Here is a 19,429-nt window from a genome sequence, read left to right as displayed (position 1 = left end):
CTCCCCCTATGTAAAAAGTTTGGGGATCCCTGCACTAGGTAGTCTGGATTTCATTCCTGAGTCTCTCATAGGTCAGCTTTTACCTTATCTTGCTGGAGTCCAGAATGCTATTCCCTTGCTTCTTTACCATACACTCTGGCTCCATTATCTTCCCTCTACCCCTCTGATTTCCAGCCTCCTTTATGTATTCATTTTCCCCATTAAAATATAAATGCCTGATGGTAGGGACTGTCTTCCTTGCCTTCTTGTATCCACAGTGCTTAGCAGAATCCCTATCACATAGCAGATGCTTAACAAATGCTCTAGTTAGCCAGCCAATTACAATTTACTATTTATCTCTAACTATAATTACCTAATCCTTCATTTCTCTGTCTGCCTTATTCCTTCTAAAACTGTATATTTTTACTAGGACCCACAGCTCCTCTGTTCTTCTCCATTCTCCTGACCCTTCCCTCACTTTTCTCCCTCCATTGTTTTCATGCCAGGAAAGACCAATTTCACTACCCTACAAATACTTGTCCCTTTGTCCCATTGCTGTCCATATCTTACTGAACCCCAAACATGTGCTATTCATATGACATGTCTTCTAAATTTCCTCACAAGTGCTACTGGGAAAAGCCATGCAACTATGCCATCTGGGTCGAATAAAAACATACTATCTTACTTCAACTGGGCCCTCTCTACTGTATGACAAGACTTTTGTTCTTTTCTGACATTCTTCAAAGCCTTATTTTGTCTCATTAAGGTCCTAAAACCACTCTAACTTTTTCTGGACCTTTTCCTTTTTCAGCAGAAAATCTTTTTTCCTAATTAACTAAGATGGAAGGTTCTCTGTCATGAGTTCCCTCCTCTCTTTTATATCATCTCCCAAAATCCAAATATATCATCACAATTCTCTTCTATTCTTCTATTTTTCAAGGTCAAGGCTCTCTACTTCATTCTCTCTCATTTTTACTCTATCTTTATCTACTAGCTTTATGCTTAATAACTTCAAGTATATCTCAGGTCTCCCCCATCCTCAAAAAGCATCTGTTTGACTCTGCCACCCTTTACATTACTGCCATTTTTCCTCCTGAATAAAGAAATCCACAGGATCATTGATCTAGAACACGGGTTCTTAAGCTGGGCAACAAGAACTCAAGGCAGATTTCAGAGACTTTATTAATTTGAATGGCAAAAAAAATTATCTTCATTTTCATGAAACTCTAAGTAAAATTTGTTCTCTGAACAGCAAATGGAGGAAATAAAATATTAATCCAAAAAAAGAGTCCATAGGCTCTAGTCTCAAGCTAGGAAGGATCTCAGATTGAATTTTACAATTCATTCATATTACTCAGGATTTCTGTTTACTCACTCACTACCTATAAATTTCCTCCATTCTATTTTCAGATCCCCCTAATAGCCTGAAACTATACTCTGTACAGTTAGCTCTGATCTCTTAACTGATAAATCTAATGGCCTTTTTTCATCCTACTTGAGTCCTTTTTAGCTTCTCACATTGTCAACAACACCTAGTACTAGAAATTCTCCACCTATTCCCCATCATATTGACACATCTTATTAGCCACCAAGTTTTGTCTTCTCTCTCTTAATCTTTCATATCTATATCCTTCTCTCTAGTCACAAAACTCTCAACCCGGGTTTAGACCTTCATCCCCTCACACTTCAACACACTTTAACCACACCCCAGAATTGCTGATTGCTATTTCTGATTTTTCTCTTCTCCAAACTATCATCTATAAAACTGCTAAATTAATATTCCCAAAGACTCAAGTCTTTCCCTAGTAAAAATCATCAGTAATTCTCTACTACTCTAGGGGAAAAAAAATGGAAACTCCTGACTAGCATTTAAAGCTCTTTACAAATTGGTTCCCCCCTTCTTTTCCAAATAAAAGGAGTGACCTCTTCTCACCTAGCTAAACTGGCCTACCAGCTGTTTTCTAAATTTGAGTCCTACAGGATCAATATTTCGAATTGCAGTGATGGAGAAGACATTTGAGAGTCCTTTGGACAGCAAGGGGACCAAATCAGTCAACAGTTAAAGAAATTAATTCAGGCTATTCACTGGAAAGTCAAATATTGAAGTTGTAGTATAAATACTTTGGTCACATAATAAGAAGCCAGGACTCATTGGAAAAGTCCCTAATGCTGGGAAAGACTGAGGGCAAATTCAAGCAAACACTGAGAGCAACTGCAAAAGGGAACAGCAAAGTTGAACGTAATGGACTTCTCCATTAGTGGCAGTGTAATGCCCCTGCACAATCTGCAGGGATCAAGGAGAAAAAACCACTATCCATAAGCAGAGGACAAACTGAGGGAGTAGAAACACCGAGGAAAAGCAACTGCCTGACTACAATGGCTATGGGGACATGACAGAGGAAAGACTCTGAGCGAACACTCTGATGCAAATCCTAACAACATGGCAATGGGTTCGAGTCAAGAACACATATGATACCAGTGGAATCACGCGTCGGCCATGGGGGGTGGGAGGGAGGAAAAGAAAATGATCTTTGTCTTTAATGAAAAATGCATGGAAATGATCAAATAAAATACTATAAAATTTTAAAAAAAAGAAGAAAAAAAAGGGAACAGCAAAGGATGAGATAAATAGAGTTGTCATGGAAAAAATGACCATGAACTTGGGACAGACTTAGGGAGATAGGGGAGGATAGAAGGGCCTATCATTTGATGGTCTACAGGGTCGTAAAGAGTCAGACAACATGACTGAACAACAAAAACAATCTTCTATCACCAAACAAATCTCCACTTTGAACAATTTAGACTGCATGCCTGAATAAGTATTCCTTCTTCACCTGTCTCCTAAGAATCTGTAGCTTCCTTCAAGGATCAGTTCTAGTACCATGACCTACATAAAGTCATTCCTGAACCTCCCAGTCAGTTAAGTGTTCTCTGCACTCCCTCAATTTTCCTGAATTTATAGTTCATAGTATAATCTTTTAAAATAATCTAATCTTCTTCAAGGTACTGTTTTATCTCTGCCTTTGTAGTCCTGGCATCTAGTCAGTGTCTTGCACCAAGCAGTAACTTAATATGAAGTGTTATAATGAACTGAATTGAATAAACAATGTCTTCTCCACTGTTAATCACAAACCTAATTTCACTTGGAATATCATCCTTATCTTACATGAGACAATCACCAAAAAACTTTTAAAATAATCATAAGGATATCAGAGATCTCTCACTTAAGATTTTTCCTATTCTAGGGTAACCTGCATATTTTAGAGATAAAAGAGCTAAACCTAGAGAAAGGAAATTATTTGCCAAGAACTACCCATGAAATCAGTAGAAGAGCCAGGACTCAATTACAGGTCTATTCTTAGTCCAGTGTTCTTCCTACTCTACCAATAGGATATCATACATCATTTCTTGACTAAAAGACAACAGGACTTATGAATAGCATCATGTTCACATTCACTCACTTAATCTGTTATTCTAATGTCATTGGATCATAGGATTAAAGCTAGAGCTAGAAGTAATCTACAGGTGATTTGGTCCAATCTCCTCACTTTGTACATGAGGAAACTGTAGTATCCCAGGTATATTATCATCTTGAAAGTATTATTGATGTACTGATATTGTAACCTATGTGCTCATATACTAGATGCATGGTCATATTATTTCTTGATCATTGTATTTAACTGGAACTCTATTCATTTTGACCACTCTCAAAACCTACAGTCTAAAGGTCATTATTCCTGGGTAGGGCGTTAGCTGCCACAGGGTCCTAGCTCCTATCTTGACAGACCAGATTCCCTACCAGGTCACATGTTTGATTAACCTCCTCCTCTATGATTACATGATTGTCAATTGAACCAATGTTAAATCCTATGCCATATCACTTTCATTAGTTATCTCCCACTCCACATTCCTCAATTTTCCAGTAAAAGATTGTGACCACGTGCAGCTTCCTCTCTCTCAGTACCATTAGAGAAGCAAGATGAAGCCCATGTTTTTTAAATACTTTATTCCTTTCTCTCTCTGTCTGTCTATCTGTCTCTCTCTCCCACCTTTACCCATTTTCCCTCAGTTTCCAATCTCCTCAGGTGTTCACCCATGAAAATATTAAGGTTGCAGGCAACCTCTACAGAAACTGAGGTTCACTGAGATTGAGTGCCTAAAGTTATACAGGCCATAAGTAGAAGAACTATTTATGTATGTATGTAGTATGTATACAACTATACACTATATAGTATATGAAGTGGGATACAGAAAATGCTTTTGCATTTTTTACACACAGTGTAATGTTGTGGAAGGAAAAGTTTGCAACAGAGCTGGAGTAGCTGGGACTACTGAGCTGTCACTCAAGAGAACATTCTAATTGGAATGAGGACCAGAAAAGACTGTTGGGAAAGGAGACAAACTGAAATCTGGATCTTTTTGCCTTGGAGACAGAAAGGAAGAAGGGGTCTCTTGGCTTGGGAATAGAAAGAAAGAAGAACAAAAGTCCAGCTCTCTCTGATGTGCTACAGTGACTGAATTTCCAGACCTGTAAACCCAATCTGAACTATATTCCATCATCCTCCAACCTAGGAATTATTCTAGTGTTAGGGAAACCCCAAACCCTCTTTCCTTCCATTTCCTTATCTTTCCCTTCTTCCCCACTTAATCTTAAAGAAAAGAAAAAGTATTTTATTTGAGACATCATAAAACTCACCCTGAGTTGATTTAGAGAGATCAACAGAAGAATCAGTTGGAAGAGAAGGAACAAACAGGAAGGGTGAGAAGGGAAGAAAGGGAGGGAGGAGATTGGCAGCTCTGATCATTAGTTATCATTTATCAATCAAATAATCACCTATTACAACACAAACACCCAGCTGGGTCTTATGGTACCTGTAGTCCTTGCTGCCAGAGATGCTAGGACTAGTGGATCACTTGAGCTTGGCAGTTTTGACCAACAGTAGGACAAAGGCAATAAGGTATCTGTACTGAGTTCAGCACCAATATGGTGGAGGGGCTGGAGGGAGGGGGTGGGTGGCATGGAGAAATCAAGTTTCCTAAAGAGAGATGAACTGGCCCAGAAAGTATGAAATGGTCAAAGATTCTGTGCCAATCATCAGTAGGATCATTGAATCATCCTGTAGATGGCCACTATACTTGCTGGTGGAGATAGGAAGTTGTTGCTGTTTTATAATTGCTTCCAAATTTTTGTGACCCTAATTAGGGTTTTGGGGGGCAAAGATATGAGTGGTTTGTCAGATGAGGTAACTGAGGCCAACAGGGTTAAGTGACTTACCTAGATTCACACAGCTAGTAAGAGACTGAGGCCAATATGAATTTAGATTTTACTGATGGATAGATTGGATGGATAGATAGGAAGATGATAGATAGATAGATAGATAGATAGATAGATAGATAGATAGATAGATAGATAGATAATGTAAATTTTTGAAAAGGAGCACCTAGAATTAATGGTCAGATAAAATATCATTACACTGGGATATAAAAATATGCCAAGTTAAAGGTTTCATGAAATGTTTACTTTATTTAACACTTGTAACATTTATAATAAAAATAAAATTTCATGAGTAACATATGTCAATTTTTAGATATCCCTAAAGAGAATTATGGGATTTGAACTCTAAAGTCATTCTTACTGCTAAATCATAATAAAGGATTCTGTAACTGTTCTGTAAGCAGAACAGTAAATATATCCCTTCAACAGCTTTACAAGAAACAAAGTACTTATAAAATGAAAATAGATTTTAAAATATATTATAGACCTTTTACTCATTTTAATACAGTCACCTCCTGAGGTTGCTTAATAAAATGCCTACTAGCAATGGTATTACTGATGTCATTACGATTAAAGCCCAGTTATGGAAAAGTTATTACCTCCACATTAGAGAATTAAAAATAATTGAATAGAGAAAAAAAAGGCAATTTTCCCCATAAATGGCAGTATGAGAGGACAGGTACTAGATGTCATGACTAGTCAACAAACTTTGTTATTATCCAGGAAGTTGGGATGTTGCAGTCACAACTAGAAAAAGGACACCTTTATCTTAGAACTCTAGCCATACTAAAAATTCCCTCCTCAGAAAGCAAATAAAAACTTGTCTAACAATAATGATGATAATAATGTTAATTTATTTTATGATTTAAGGTTAATAACACACATATGTCATACAAACATCAAAACAGTGAGAGAATCACAAAAATATTGTAGGACTTCATGCTTTGTCCCTGGCCACCACAAAGAGAACTGCTATGAATATTCATCTTTTTCCTTATCTCTTTGGGGTACAAACCCAGCAGAGCTATGGCTGGATCCAAGGGCAGAGAGTCTTTTATTACCCTTTGGGCATAGTTCCAAATTGCCCTCCAGAATGGTTGGATCAGTTCACAACCCTACCAACAGTGGATTAGTGTCCCTACTTTGCCACATCCCCTCCAGCATTCATTACTTTCCTTTACTGTCATGTTAGCCAATCTGCTAAGTGTGAGGTGATACCTCAGAGTTGTTTTAATTTGCATCTCTCTGATTATAAGAGATTGAGAACACTTTCTCATGTGCCTATTAATAGTTTTGATTTCTTTATCTGAAAACTGCCTATTCATGTCCCATGCCCATTTATCAATTGGAGAATGGCTTGATTTTTTGTACAATTGATTTAGCTCTTTGTAAATTTGAGTAATTAAACCGTTGTCTGAGGTTTTTATGAGGATTGTTTCCCAATTTGTTGCTTTCCTTCTGATTTTGGTTACATTGGTTTTGTTTGTACAAAAACTTTTTAATTTGATGTAGTCCAAATTATTTATTTTGCATTTTGTGAATCTTTCTAAGTCTTGCTTGGTTTTAAAATCTTTTCCTTCCCAAAGGTCTGACATGTATGCTATTCTGTATTCGCCTAATTTTCTTATAGTTTTCTTCTTTATGTTCAAGTCATTCACCCACTTTGAATTTATCTTGGTGTAGGGTGTGAGATGTTGATCTAAACCTAATCATTCCCACACTGTCTTCCAATTTTCCCAGCAGTTTTTATGAAATAGTGGATTTTTGTCCCAAAAGCTGGGATTTGGGGGTTTGTCATATATGTTCTTGCTGAGGTCACTTACCCTGAGTCTATTCCACTGTTCCTCCTTTCTGTCTCTTAGCCAGTACCAAATTGTTTTGATGACTTCTTCTTTATAATATAGTCTGAGATCTGGGACTGCAAGGCCACCTTCCTTTGTATTTTTTTTTTCATTGTTTCCCTGAATATCATTGATCCTTTGTTCTTCCAAATGAACTTTATTATGGTTTTTTCTAAATCAGTAAAAAAAATTTTGGGGAGTTCAATGGGTATAACACTAAATAGATGAATAAGTTTGGGTAGGATGGTCATTTTTATTATATTGGCTCATCCTACCCATGAGCAGTTAATGTTTTTCCAATTGCTCAGGTCTTGTATTAGTTTTTTGGAGAGTGTTTTGTAGTTGTATTCATATAGTTCCTGTGTTTGTCTCAGGAGATAGATTCCTAAGTATTTTATTTTGTCTAAGGTGATTTTGAATGGGATTTTTCTAATTCTTGCTGCTGAGCTGTGTTGGAAATATATAGAAATGCTGATGACTTGTACGGGTTTATTTTGTATCCTGCAAATTTGCTAAAGTTGTTGATTATTTCAACTAGCTTTTTGGTTGAATCTCTAGGATTCTTTAAGTAGACCATCATGTCATCCACAAAGAGAGATAACTTGGTCTCCTCCTTGCCTATTTTAATGCCTTCAATTTCTTTTTCTTCTCTAATTGCTACTGCTAGTGTTTCTAGTACAATGTCAAATAGTAGAGGTGATAATGGGCATCCTTGTTTCACTCCTGATCTTATTGGGAATGCATCTAGTTTATCCCCATTGCAGATGATATTAGCTGATGGTTTTAGATATATACTGTTTATTATTTTTAGGAACGACCCTTCTATTCCTATGTTTTCTAGTGTTTTTAATAGGAATGGATGTTGTATTTTATCAAAGGCTTTTTCTGCATCTATTGAAATAATCATGTGATTTTTGTTGGTTTGCTTGTTGATATGGTCAATTATGTGGATGGTTTTCCAATTATTGAACCAGTCCTGCATACCTGGCATAAATCCTACTTGATCATGGTGAATGACTCTTCTGATCACTTGCTGGAGTCTTTTTGCTAGTATCCTATTTAAGATTTTTGCATTTATATTCATTAGGGAGATTGGTCTATAATTTTCTTTCTCTGTTTTTGGCCTGCCTGGCTTTGGAATTAGTACCATGTTTGTGTCATAAAAGGAATTTGGTAGAACTCCCTCTTTGCTTACTATGTCAAATAGTTTGTATAGTATTGGGATTAGCTGTTCTTTGAATATTTGATAGAATTCACTTGTGAATCCATCAGGTTCTGGGGATTTTTTCTTAGGAAGTTCTTTGATGGCCTGTTAGATTTCTGTTTCTGATATGGGATTAAGAAATCTATTTCTTCTTCTGTTAGTCTAGGCAATTTATATTTTTGTAAATATTCATCCATATCACCTAGGTTGATATATTTATTGCCATATAGTTGGGCAAAGTAGTTTTTAATGATTGCCTTAATTTCCTGTTCATTAGAGGTCAGGTCCTCCTTCTCATCCTTGATGCTGTTAATTTGCCTTTCTTCTTTCCTTTTTTTAATTAGATTGACCAGTACTTTGTCTATTTTGTCTGTTTTTTCAAAGTACCAGCTTCTAGTATTGTTTATTAGTTCAATAGTTCTATCACTTTTGATTTTATTAGTTTCTCCCTTAATTTTTAGGATCTCTAGTTTGGTTTTCTTCTGGGGGGTTTTAATTTGTTCGCTTTCAAGTTTTTTGATTTGCATTTCCAATTAATTGATCTCTGCCCTCCCTAATTTGTTAATATATGCACTCAAGCATATGAATTTTCCTCTTAGTACTGCTTTGACTGCATCCCATAAGGTTTGAAAGGATGTCTCACCATTGTCATTTTCCTCAATGAAATTATTGTTTCTATGATTTCCTCTCTAACTAACCGATTTTGGAGTATCATATTATTAAATTTCTAAATAATTTTTGATTTGGCTCTCAATGTATCCTTACTGATCAATATTTTTATTGCCTTATGATCTGAAAAGGTTGCATTTATTATTTCTTCTTTTCTGGATTTGAATGCCACGTTTCTGTGACCTAGTGTATGATCTATTTTTGTGAATGTGCCATGTGGTGCTGAGAAGATGTATTTCTTTTTTCCCTATTTATTTTTCTCCATATGTCTATTAACTCTAATTTTTCTAAGATTTCATTCACCTCTTTTACCTCTTCCTTATTTATTTTTTGGTTTGATTCATCTAAATTTGATAGTGGTTGGTTCAAGTCTCCCACTAATATGGTTTTACTGTCTATTTCCTCCTTCAATTCTCCTAGTTTCTCCATTATTTGGATGCTATACCATTTGGTACATACATGTTGATTAGTGATAATTCCTCATTGTCTATACTCTCTTTTAACAGAATATGTTTACCTTCCCTATCCCTTTTGATAAGGTCTATTTTTGCTTTGGCTTTGTCAGATATCATGATTGCAACTCCTGCCTTCTTTCTATCAGTTGAGGCCCAAAAGGTCTTACTCCATCCTTTAATTCTAACCTTGTGAGTATCAACCTGCATTATATGTGTTTCTTGAAGACAACAAATGGTAGGGTTTGGGGTTCTAATCCAATCTGCTATTTGTCTACGTTTTATGGGTGAGTTCATCCCATTCACGTTCAAAGTTATGATTGTCACTTATGGATTCCCTGACATTTTGATATCTTCCCCTAATTCTGACCTTTCTTCTTTAGCTATAACCTTTTGAACCAGTGATTTACTTTAGGTCAGTTCCCCTAGTCCCCTCCCTTGATATGCTTCCCTTCCTGGCCCTTCCCTTTTTAAGTTCCCTTCCCCTCCCCCCTCTCCTTCCCTCCCTTTTTATACTCCCTCCTCCTTCCCCCTCCTTAATTTTCCTTTCTCTCTTACCCTGTTGGATAAGATAGAATTCAAGATCCAAATGGATCTAGATGTTCTTCCCTCTCAGAGTAGATTTCTCTGAGAGTAAGGTTTAAGTAATACCACTTCACGCTCTCTTCCTCTCCTTCTCATATGAGAGTTCTTCCCCTCCCCTTCCCATGTGTATCTTTGTGTGGGAAAGATTATTCTATTTAGTTTCCCCACCCCCCATTTCTTGAAGTAAATCTTAGTATCATCAATTCCCCCCTCCCTTTTTCTTTCTTTGTCCCCCTTTCACCAAATCTTCCTGATGCCCTAATCTTTCCCTATGCATGATTCTTCTAACTACTCTTATGATGCATACAATTTTTGAGAGTTACACAATACATTTTCCCCACATATTAATATATATATATATATGTATATATATATAATTTGATGTAAATGTAGTCCTTATAGAAGAGAGTTTAACTTAAAGAAAAAGATAAGATTTTTCTCCTTTTCCCTTTCTTTCATATTTACCTTTTCATGTTTCTCTTGCTTTCTGTGATTGGATATCAAATTTTCCACTAAGTTCTGGTCTTTTCTTAGCAAATGCTTGGAAATCTTCTATTTTGTTGAATGCCCATACTTTCCCCTGGAAGTATATAGTCAGTTTTGATGGGTAGGTGATTCTTGGTTGGAGACCCAGCTCTCTTGCCTTTCTAAATATCGTGTTCCATGCTTTGCGGTCTATTAGCGTGTTAGCTGCTAAGTCATGTGTGATCCTTAATGGGGGCCCCTCTATATCTGAAGCTCCTCTTAATTGGCTTCTCGTAGGATTTTCCCCTTAGCTTGGAAGCTCTTGAATTTGGCGATTACATTCCTGGGGGTTGTCTTTTGGGGATTTAGTATAGAAGGCATTCTATGAACTCTTTCTATTTCTATTTTGCCCCTTTGCTCCAGGACATGTGGGCAATTTTCTTCTTTAATCTCCTGTAGTATAGCATCGATATTTTTGTTTAGCTCTGGTTTTTCAGGCAGACCAATGATTCTCAGGTTGTCTCTCCTTCCTCTGTTTTCCTGGTCTGTCACCTTGTCAGTGAGATGTTTTATGTTTTCTTCTAATTCATTAATTTTTTGGCTTTGCTTTATTAATTCTTGCTATTTTGCAAGCTCACTATCTTCCAGTTGCTTATTTCTGTTCTTTAGGTACTGGATTTGTTTTTCAGCTTGTTCTACCCTTTTGTTAGAGGCTTCCAGCTCTTTCTCCAATTGTGAAGTCTTGTCTATCAGACTGATGACCTCTTTCTCCCATTTTTCTTTCGATAAGGTTTCTATCTTTTGGATAAGCTCCAATTTGAGTTCTTCCAGAGCTTGTAGATAATTTCCATTTTGGGGGGGCATGTTTTGATTTTGTTTGGATTTCATCCTCTTTCTCTTCTTTTCCTTGGGTACTCCCACCATAAAAGTCTTCAATAGTCACTTTTTTCCCTTTCTTCTTGGAGGCTTTATTTTGGGCCATGTGAGTCATCCCTTTGGTGGTTATTTTCCCCTTTCCTTTTTGGTCCAAGGTCTGGATGATATGGGCAGGTTTTCTTCGTTTCTGTGGGGTAATGGAGATTCCCTCCATTCTTCCAAAGATGATTTTCATGCTCTTTTTTTTTTCATGCTTTTTCGGTGCTGGGGAGAGGAAGCGATCCGCGTCTAGATTGCAGCCATGTTTACCTGGAAGTCTGGATCTCTCTTTAACATGACACTATTGACCACTTTCTCCTCCAGTATACTCTCCTCTCTTGAGTTTTTGTGACACTGATTTCCCTCAGTTCTCCTATGTCAAACTACTCCTCAGTTTCCTTTGCTGGTTCTTTATTATTATTTATTATTATTATTTATTATGACCTCAAACTGTGATTTAAACCAAGATTGAATCCTGGGTTCTCTTCTACTCTTTCTTTAAATGCATCACTGACTCTGTACACAGACTTATATATCCTACCTTAATCTCTTTCCTGATCTCCAGTCACACATCTTCAATTTGCCTGTTAGAGAATTCTAAATGGATGCTGTTTGATCTGGTAATGAAACTCAACATATCTAAACCAGAACTCATCTTTCCTCCCTAATTCACTCTTCTTTCAGTCACCAATGTTTACAACATCAGGGTTATTATACTCAACTCTCAACTCTCATTCATCTCACATATTGAATCAGTTGCCAATTCATGTCATTTCTACTGTCACATCTTTTATATCCATTCCTTTCTCTCTATTCACCTGGATACCACCCCAGTTGAGATTCTCATCACTCCTCTTATAGTCAAAAGAGTAGTTGCCATAAACTGTGACCGTGAAAATATGGTTTCAAGACTTTGAATTACCAAAACTGTAAAGATAATTTTTTTATGTCTTGATTTTATATTAAAAATAAAGTGGTTGCCATGGGAAGTTTCCCAAAATATGAAAATACACAAGTCAGCTGGGTTTTTATGGAGATTTTAATTAATACAAATGAAGGAATTAAGAAAAAGGAGAGAGAATAAGAGAAATTTAGTATAAAAGGCCTAGGCCAACATGGCCTAGGCCTGAGCCTTAAGAGAGACACTAGTCAGTCTTTTATCAACTCACCACAAGATCCTTCCAAGCAAAACTCTAGTGTTCAGAGAGACCCTCCAGTTTAGCTCAGGAAGCTGCACTAAGTTCAGCCACCGAGAGAGAGCTCAAGCAGCCTCCTCTGATTCCTGACCTCCAATTCAGCTCCAAAGCTAAATTCTTTTCAGAGGCCTTCTGACCTCCTTTTAAAGAGAATTTTCTCCTATGTCACCTCCCCTAAGTTTTCACATCTACCAATCACAGTAGATGTTTTCCAAAGGACAGACCATTCTTAATTCACACCTGAGAAGACTAAAACTTTTGAGTAATTCACACCTGAGTAGACTAATCTTGTCCTTTGCAAGTTGCCTGATTAATTTGATCTTCACAGGTACTTAGCACCCTTTTGAATTAGATCTAAAAAAAGAGACCTAGCTTAAGGGTTCTTGCTTCACTTTAAGTATGAGTTGGGGACTTTTCATTGTTCAATCAGGATTTTATGACTTTATCTTCCCCTAAAGTATGTCTACGTATGGGTGGAGTAATGTTAGAGTTCCCACATTCCTGAACAAAGTCCCTTCATTATTTTAAAATGGGGAATGGTCCTAACCAAATGTTCTAAGGTAGAGTCTGAGAATTTTTAAGATTCACAAGTCTGAGAAATTTTAAGATTCACACTCCCCACCTTCATTATTTCAACAGCCTCAGAGTTAATATTCCTGTCTCAAGCCTCTCCTCTCTCCAATCCTTCCTCCAAAAGTGGTGGCTGACTCAAAAAGAAACAGATCCTGAACTGCATAATGACTTTAAAACTCATGAATTACCATTACAATTGTGTGCATTAAATATTTAGAGCAGTAGTTCTCAACCTTTCTAATGCCATAACCCCGCAATACAATTCCTCATGTTGCAGTGACCCCAAACCAAAACATTATTTTGGTGGCTACTTCAAAACTGTAATTTTGCTACAGTTATAATTCGGAATGTAAATACCTGATATGCATTATCTCATTGCTACAAATTGAGAGGTTGAGAACCGCTGATTTAGAGGGACCACCCAATCCCTAAAGACTTACCTAATGGAGTGTCACAGTGTCTTAATTTGCCAGCATGGCAGGCAAGATTCCTGATTGGTGGGAATTAAAGGAAGGTGGTGTGTAGGGACTGGCATGAAACTCTGGCCAACTAGAAAATCTTAGGGAAGGGTTTAGACTGAACTAAAAAAGCCAACCTGTAAAGTAGTGGGAGGACTATGCCAGTTTTTTGGCTTGTGGAAGAAGCTTTCAATCACTGTTAAGCCATCTTGGTGCATATGTAAGCCATCTCTGGCAAGTGGTCAGGGCAGGACTGAGCAAGCAATCCAGAAACTAAGACTTGCAACCAAGGCCAGGTTGGTTAGGTTAGGTAATTAGGCCAATAACCTAATTTCTCTCCTTTATCTTTATGGGTAAATACTTAGAAATTTAGTGTAAAGTCTCCAAGATTAATTTTTATTCATTACATTATGTTGCACTGGATTTTGAGTTGCCCAGGTCTGATCTAGAGAATTTCCTAAGTGATACTCCAAAGGTCCAGATCTAGCAATGTCAATTCCTTTCTCAATAAACTCCAATGTCTCCCTAATTAACTCTGAAGATCAAATATAAGCTCTTCTGTTTAGCTTTTAAAGCCCCTCACAACTTGGTCTCAACATACCTTTTCATCATTAATCCACTCCACATACTATATAGCATAGTCAAACATCTTATTATCACACACACACAATACTCCATTTTCTCATCTCTGCATCTTTTTACTTTTTACTGAGTCCTCCTCCAAGATAAGAATCCTCTCCCATATCCCATATCTGCCTCTTAGAATCTTGTTTTCTTCAAAATCTGCTCCTGCACTTTCTATTAAAGCTTTTCCTGATACCCCATACCTCTGTTAACATCTCCCACCCCAAAAGATCACTTAACGTGTATTTGTTCGTATGTATTTATTTATGCATATATGCTCTCGTCCCTAAAAAAAGGCTCCTTAGAACAGAGATTATTTCATTTCTGTCATTGTATCCCTGGCACCTACCACTGATACCTATGACATAGTAATTATTACATAAATCTTGAATGAAGACTAATATGGGTAGGAACCAAATATCTATTTTTCAATTTTCAGATCTTCTCCCAGAAAAACTAATATTGTTTCCTACACAAAGTGGGCATTTAATACAAGATTAAGCTTTTCCCAATCACCAGTCAACAGTCATTCAACAAGTGGTTAAGTGCTTATTGAGTTCTAAGCACTGTGACATTTATAAAATTAGATGATAGGCTCACTATGGCTACGGTCACTTCTAGTTTGAAAATGCTAAGATTTGAAACTAGGATCAAGGAGCTAAATAGAAAGGAATAGTGAATAAGGATTAGATAAAAGGGGGCAGCTGGGTAGCTCAGTGGATTGAGAGTCAGGCCTAGAGATGGGAGGTCCTAGGTTCAAATCTGGCCTCAGACACTTCCCAGCTATGTGACCTTGGGAAAGTCACCTAACCCCTATTGCCTAGCCCTTACCACTCTTCTGCCTTGGAACCAATACACAGTATTGATACCAAGATGGAAGGTAAGGGTTTAAAAAAAAAAAGAATTAGGAAAAAAAAACAGAAACTGAATCAAGGCAAGATTGCAAATCTATATACCTTAAAGTATGAGCATCAAGGAAAGCCAATTTCATCCAATAAGAATTTTACAATTCCAAAAGTGGAATCCTCACATACTTTCTTTTAGAATTGTTAATTTGGAATATCTATATCAATGAATTTGACTCCTTTCTATTAGACTAAAAATCTTACCTATATTTATACTATGATAAAAAGACCTAAAAATAATATTTACATGTTAAAAAAAAACAAAATTACCAATCTATCAAAGGTATATTTAATTCAAGGAAACAGAGAAGAGATGAAGCTGTAAAAATGTGGAAAAGACAGATAAACTCATGATATATGGGGAAAAAACAGAAAATAACAAATCTAAAGTATTTCCTACCCAATAACATCAATGGCATTCTGGATTCTAGGATCCAATCCCAAGTAATTGGAAATGGGGTCCCAGTGGTCATCATTGGCTATAATTTTCACTCCGTTCAGGTCTTTTTCATTAAGCTTTTCTCTTAAGATCTTTAGCAGGAAAGAAAAAAAAAACATATGCACAAAAAGCAAAAGCAATAAAAGGATTTTAAATTTTATTAAATAACTCAGTAATATCTAATGACATTAATTTTCTAAAGTGGTGGTTCTCAACCTCTCAATGTATAGCAATGAGAATACATAATGCATATCAGGTATTTATATTCCAAATCATAACTGTAGCAAAATTACAGTTTTGAAGTAGCCACCAAAATAATTTTTTGGTTTGGGGTCACTGCAACATGAGGAACTGTATTGTGGGGTCACGGCATTAGAAAGGTTGAGAACCACTGTTCTAAAGAAATAATACTTTTACCATATACCACAACTCATTCAGTCTTTCTCCATTGATGGATATCCCTTTGGTTTCCAGTTCTTTGCCACCACACATTGCTCCTATAAATACCTTTGTACAAGTAGGTGTTTTTTTTTTTTCCTATCTTTAATCTCTTTGGGATACAGACCTAGTAGTGCTATTGCCAATTCAAAGGATAGAGTTTTATGGTCCTTTGGGCCTGGTTCCAAATTACTGTCCAGAATGGTTGTTTCAGTTCACAGCTTCATTTACAGAATATTAATGTACAAATTTTTCAGCATTCCCTCCATTTATCATATTCCTTCCCTTACTAACCAATCTGATAGGTGTGAGGTAGTACCTCAAAGTTGTTTGAATTTGCACTCCTCTAATTAATAATTATCTGGAGCATTTTTCATATGACTAAGGATACATCTTAATTTTTTCATCTGAGAATTACCTATTCTACTTTGACCATTTATCAATTGGGGGGGGGGGTACTCATGTTCTTATAAATTTGATTCACTGATATCCACCTCTGGAGAAAGTACTGTTGGAGTAAGAATGCAGATGGAAGCATATGATTTATCATTTCCTTATTTGAATATATTATAGGGTTTTGGTTTTATAAGATACATTTACAAAAATAATATAGAGACATGTTTTCTGTGATAATACATGCATAACCCAGTTTGAATTGCTTGCCAGCCCTGGAAGGGGAGAGGGGGATAAGGGAGAAAGACAATTTGGATTATATAACTTTGGAAAGCATATGTAGAAATTTGTTATTAAAAATAAATTTGATTCAGCTATGCATATATTTGAGAAAAAGGCCTTTGTCATATACTATACATTTTTCCCCCAGTTTCCCTTCAAATCTTGGTTGCCTTGGTTTTGATTGTTGAAATACTTTAATTTAGTCAGAATTATCTATTTTACATGTCATGTTGTCTTGTTTCATCACAATTTATTTCTAAATCATATATGCATTTTTACTTTATCTTGTTTTGGGAACGAGATGTTAGTCTGTGCCTGGTTTTTGTAATATTGTTTTCTAGTTTTCACAAGTTTTTGTCAAATAATGAGTTCATCTTCCAAAAGCTTGGATCTCTGGGTTTTTCGAATACTAGGCCACTATGGTCATTTACAGCTCTGGATTGAGTGCCTAATCTATTCCACTGGTCCACTACTCTATTTCTCAGAGAGTACCAGATTGTTTTGATGGTAATAATTTTATAATACATCTTGAGATTCAATTTAACTAGGCCTTCTTCCTTCATTTTTTTCATTAATTCCCTTGATATTCTAGATCTTTTAGTTCTTCCAGATGAATTTTGTTAATATTTTTCTTGTTCTATTAAATCATTTTTAGATCATTTTATTCATACTGCACTAAATAGGTCATTTAACTTAGGTAGAATTGTCATTTTTATTATATTTGTTTGGCCTGCCCATGAGCAATTAATATTTTTCCAAGTGTTTAGATTTAACTTTATTAGTATGAAAATCAACATATAGTTGTGTTTATACAGTTCCTAAGTTTATCTTGCCAGGTAGACTCCTAGGTATTTTTTGTTGATAATTATTTTAAATGGGATTTCCTTACAGTTGGGTATTATTGGTTGTATAGAGAAATGTTGATGATTTCTGTGGGTTTGTTTTATATCCTGCTACTTTGCTAAAATGGTTAATTGCTTCAATTAGTTTTTTGGTTAATTTTCTAAGTATATCATCTTATCATCTGCAAAGAGAGGTAGTTTTATTTCATCATTGCTTGGTCTAATTCCTTTGATTTCTTCTTTTATTGCTATAGTTAGCATTTCCCATACAATATTAAATAGTAATGGTGATAATGGGCATCCTTGCTTCACTACTGATTTTATTGGGAAAGCTTCTAGTTTATCCCCTTACAGATGTTACTTGATTTTAGGTAGATACTATCAATCATTTTAAGGAATATTGCATTTATTCCAGTGTTCTCTACTGTTTTTAATGAGAAAGGATGTAGTTTTTCAAAAGCTTTTTCTGCATCTATTCAAATAATATGGTTTCCATTGGTTTTGTTATTGATATGATCAATTAGGCTGATCATTTTCCTAATATTGAAATATCCTTTCATTTCTGGTATAAAATCTATGTGGGTCATTGAATATGATCCTTGTGAGATATTGTCATAATCCCTTTGCTAGTATTTTATTTAAAATTTTTGCATCCATATTCATTAGGGATATAGGTTTACAGTTTTCTTTCTGTTTTCTCTTCCTGATTTAGGCATCAGCATTATATTTGGGTCATAGAATTTATTTGAATTCCTTCTTTGGCTATTTTCCCAAATAGTAATGTAGACTATTAGAATTTATTCTTTAAATGTTTAGCAGAATCCACTTGTGAATCAATTTGCTCATGGGTTTATCTGAGGTAATTTATTGATAATTTGTTCAATTTCTTTTTTCTGAGATAGGGTTGTTTATTCTAGTTCCTCTTCTGTTAATCTGGGCAATTACATTTTTAATATTCATGAATTTATCAGCATATAAATAGGCAAAATGCAACCCAACAATTGCTTTAATTTCCTCTTTATTGGTTATTCTGTTGGTAATTTGCTTTTCCTCTTTCTACTCTGATGATCATTTCAATGTTTTGTTCTTTGACCCACTGATTCTTACAGAAAAGGTTGGTATTTTTTCCCCTACCGTGTCCTTAATTGAGTGTAATTTTTATAGCATTATGGTCTGAAAAGGATGCATTTATTATTTCTGCTTTTTTGCATTTGGTTCTGAAGCCTTTATGTCCTATTACATAATCACTTTTTCTGAAGGTGCCAGAGTACTCCTGAGGAAAAGGTATATTCCTTTTTATTCACATTGTTTTCTCCAGAAGTCAATCAAATCTAACAGTTCTTAAATTCTATTCAACTCCTTAATTTCTTTCTGGTTTATTTTTTGGTTTGATTTATCTAGTTCTGAGAAGGGAAATTTAGTGTCCCCTAGTAATATAGTTTTATTTTTTATTTCCTCATATAACTCATATAATTTTTCCTTATGGAATTTGGATGTTGTATCATTTGGTGCATATGTTTAGAGCTGATATTTCATTGTCTATGGTAACTTTTATCAAGCTTTAATTTTCTTCCTTATCACTTTTAATTAGATCTATTTTCTGAGGGAAAAAACCTAGATCAATTTTCACTTTTGCTTTGTTTAGGATCACAAATGTCGCCTTTGATTTTTTAAACTTTAACTGAAGCACAGTATATTCTGCTCCAGCCTTTTCCTTTTACTCTGTGTATGACCCCTTGTTTAAATGTGTTTCTTGTACAGAGCATATTGTGGGATTCTGGCTTTTAATCCACTGTTATCTTCTTCTGCTTTATGAGTGATTTCATCCTGTTCACATTCACAGTTGCAATTACTGTTTCCCTCTTATTTTCCCTATCTTTTTCTTTCTCTCCTT

General features: G+C 35.7%; 1 protein-coding gene across 1 annotated transcript in view; it reads right to left on the bottom strand.

Annotated features, from left to right (window-relative positions):
• LOC100019541 (galactocerebrosidase-like) overlaps positions 1-19,429 on the bottom strand; it is a 101,069-nt gene that overhangs the window by 57,510 nt on the left and 24,130 nt on the right. The window contains exon 7 of the mRNA XM_007472678.3: positions 15,542-15,672. Coding sequence (XP_007472740.1) covers positions 15,542-15,672 — 131 coding nt within the window. The remainder of the gene's footprint in view (positions 1-15,541; positions 15,673-19,429) is intronic.

This window comes from Monodelphis domestica, chromosome 1, assembly GCF_027887165.1.
Source record: "Monodelphis domestica isolate mMonDom1 chromosome 1, mMonDom1.pri, whole genome shotgun sequence".
NCBI lineage: Eukaryota > Metazoa > Chordata > Mammalia > Didelphimorphia > Didelphidae > Monodelphis > Monodelphis domestica.
The sequence above is the reverse complement of the archived record's forward strand: the minus strand, read 5'-3'. Positions and strand labels throughout refer to the sequence as shown.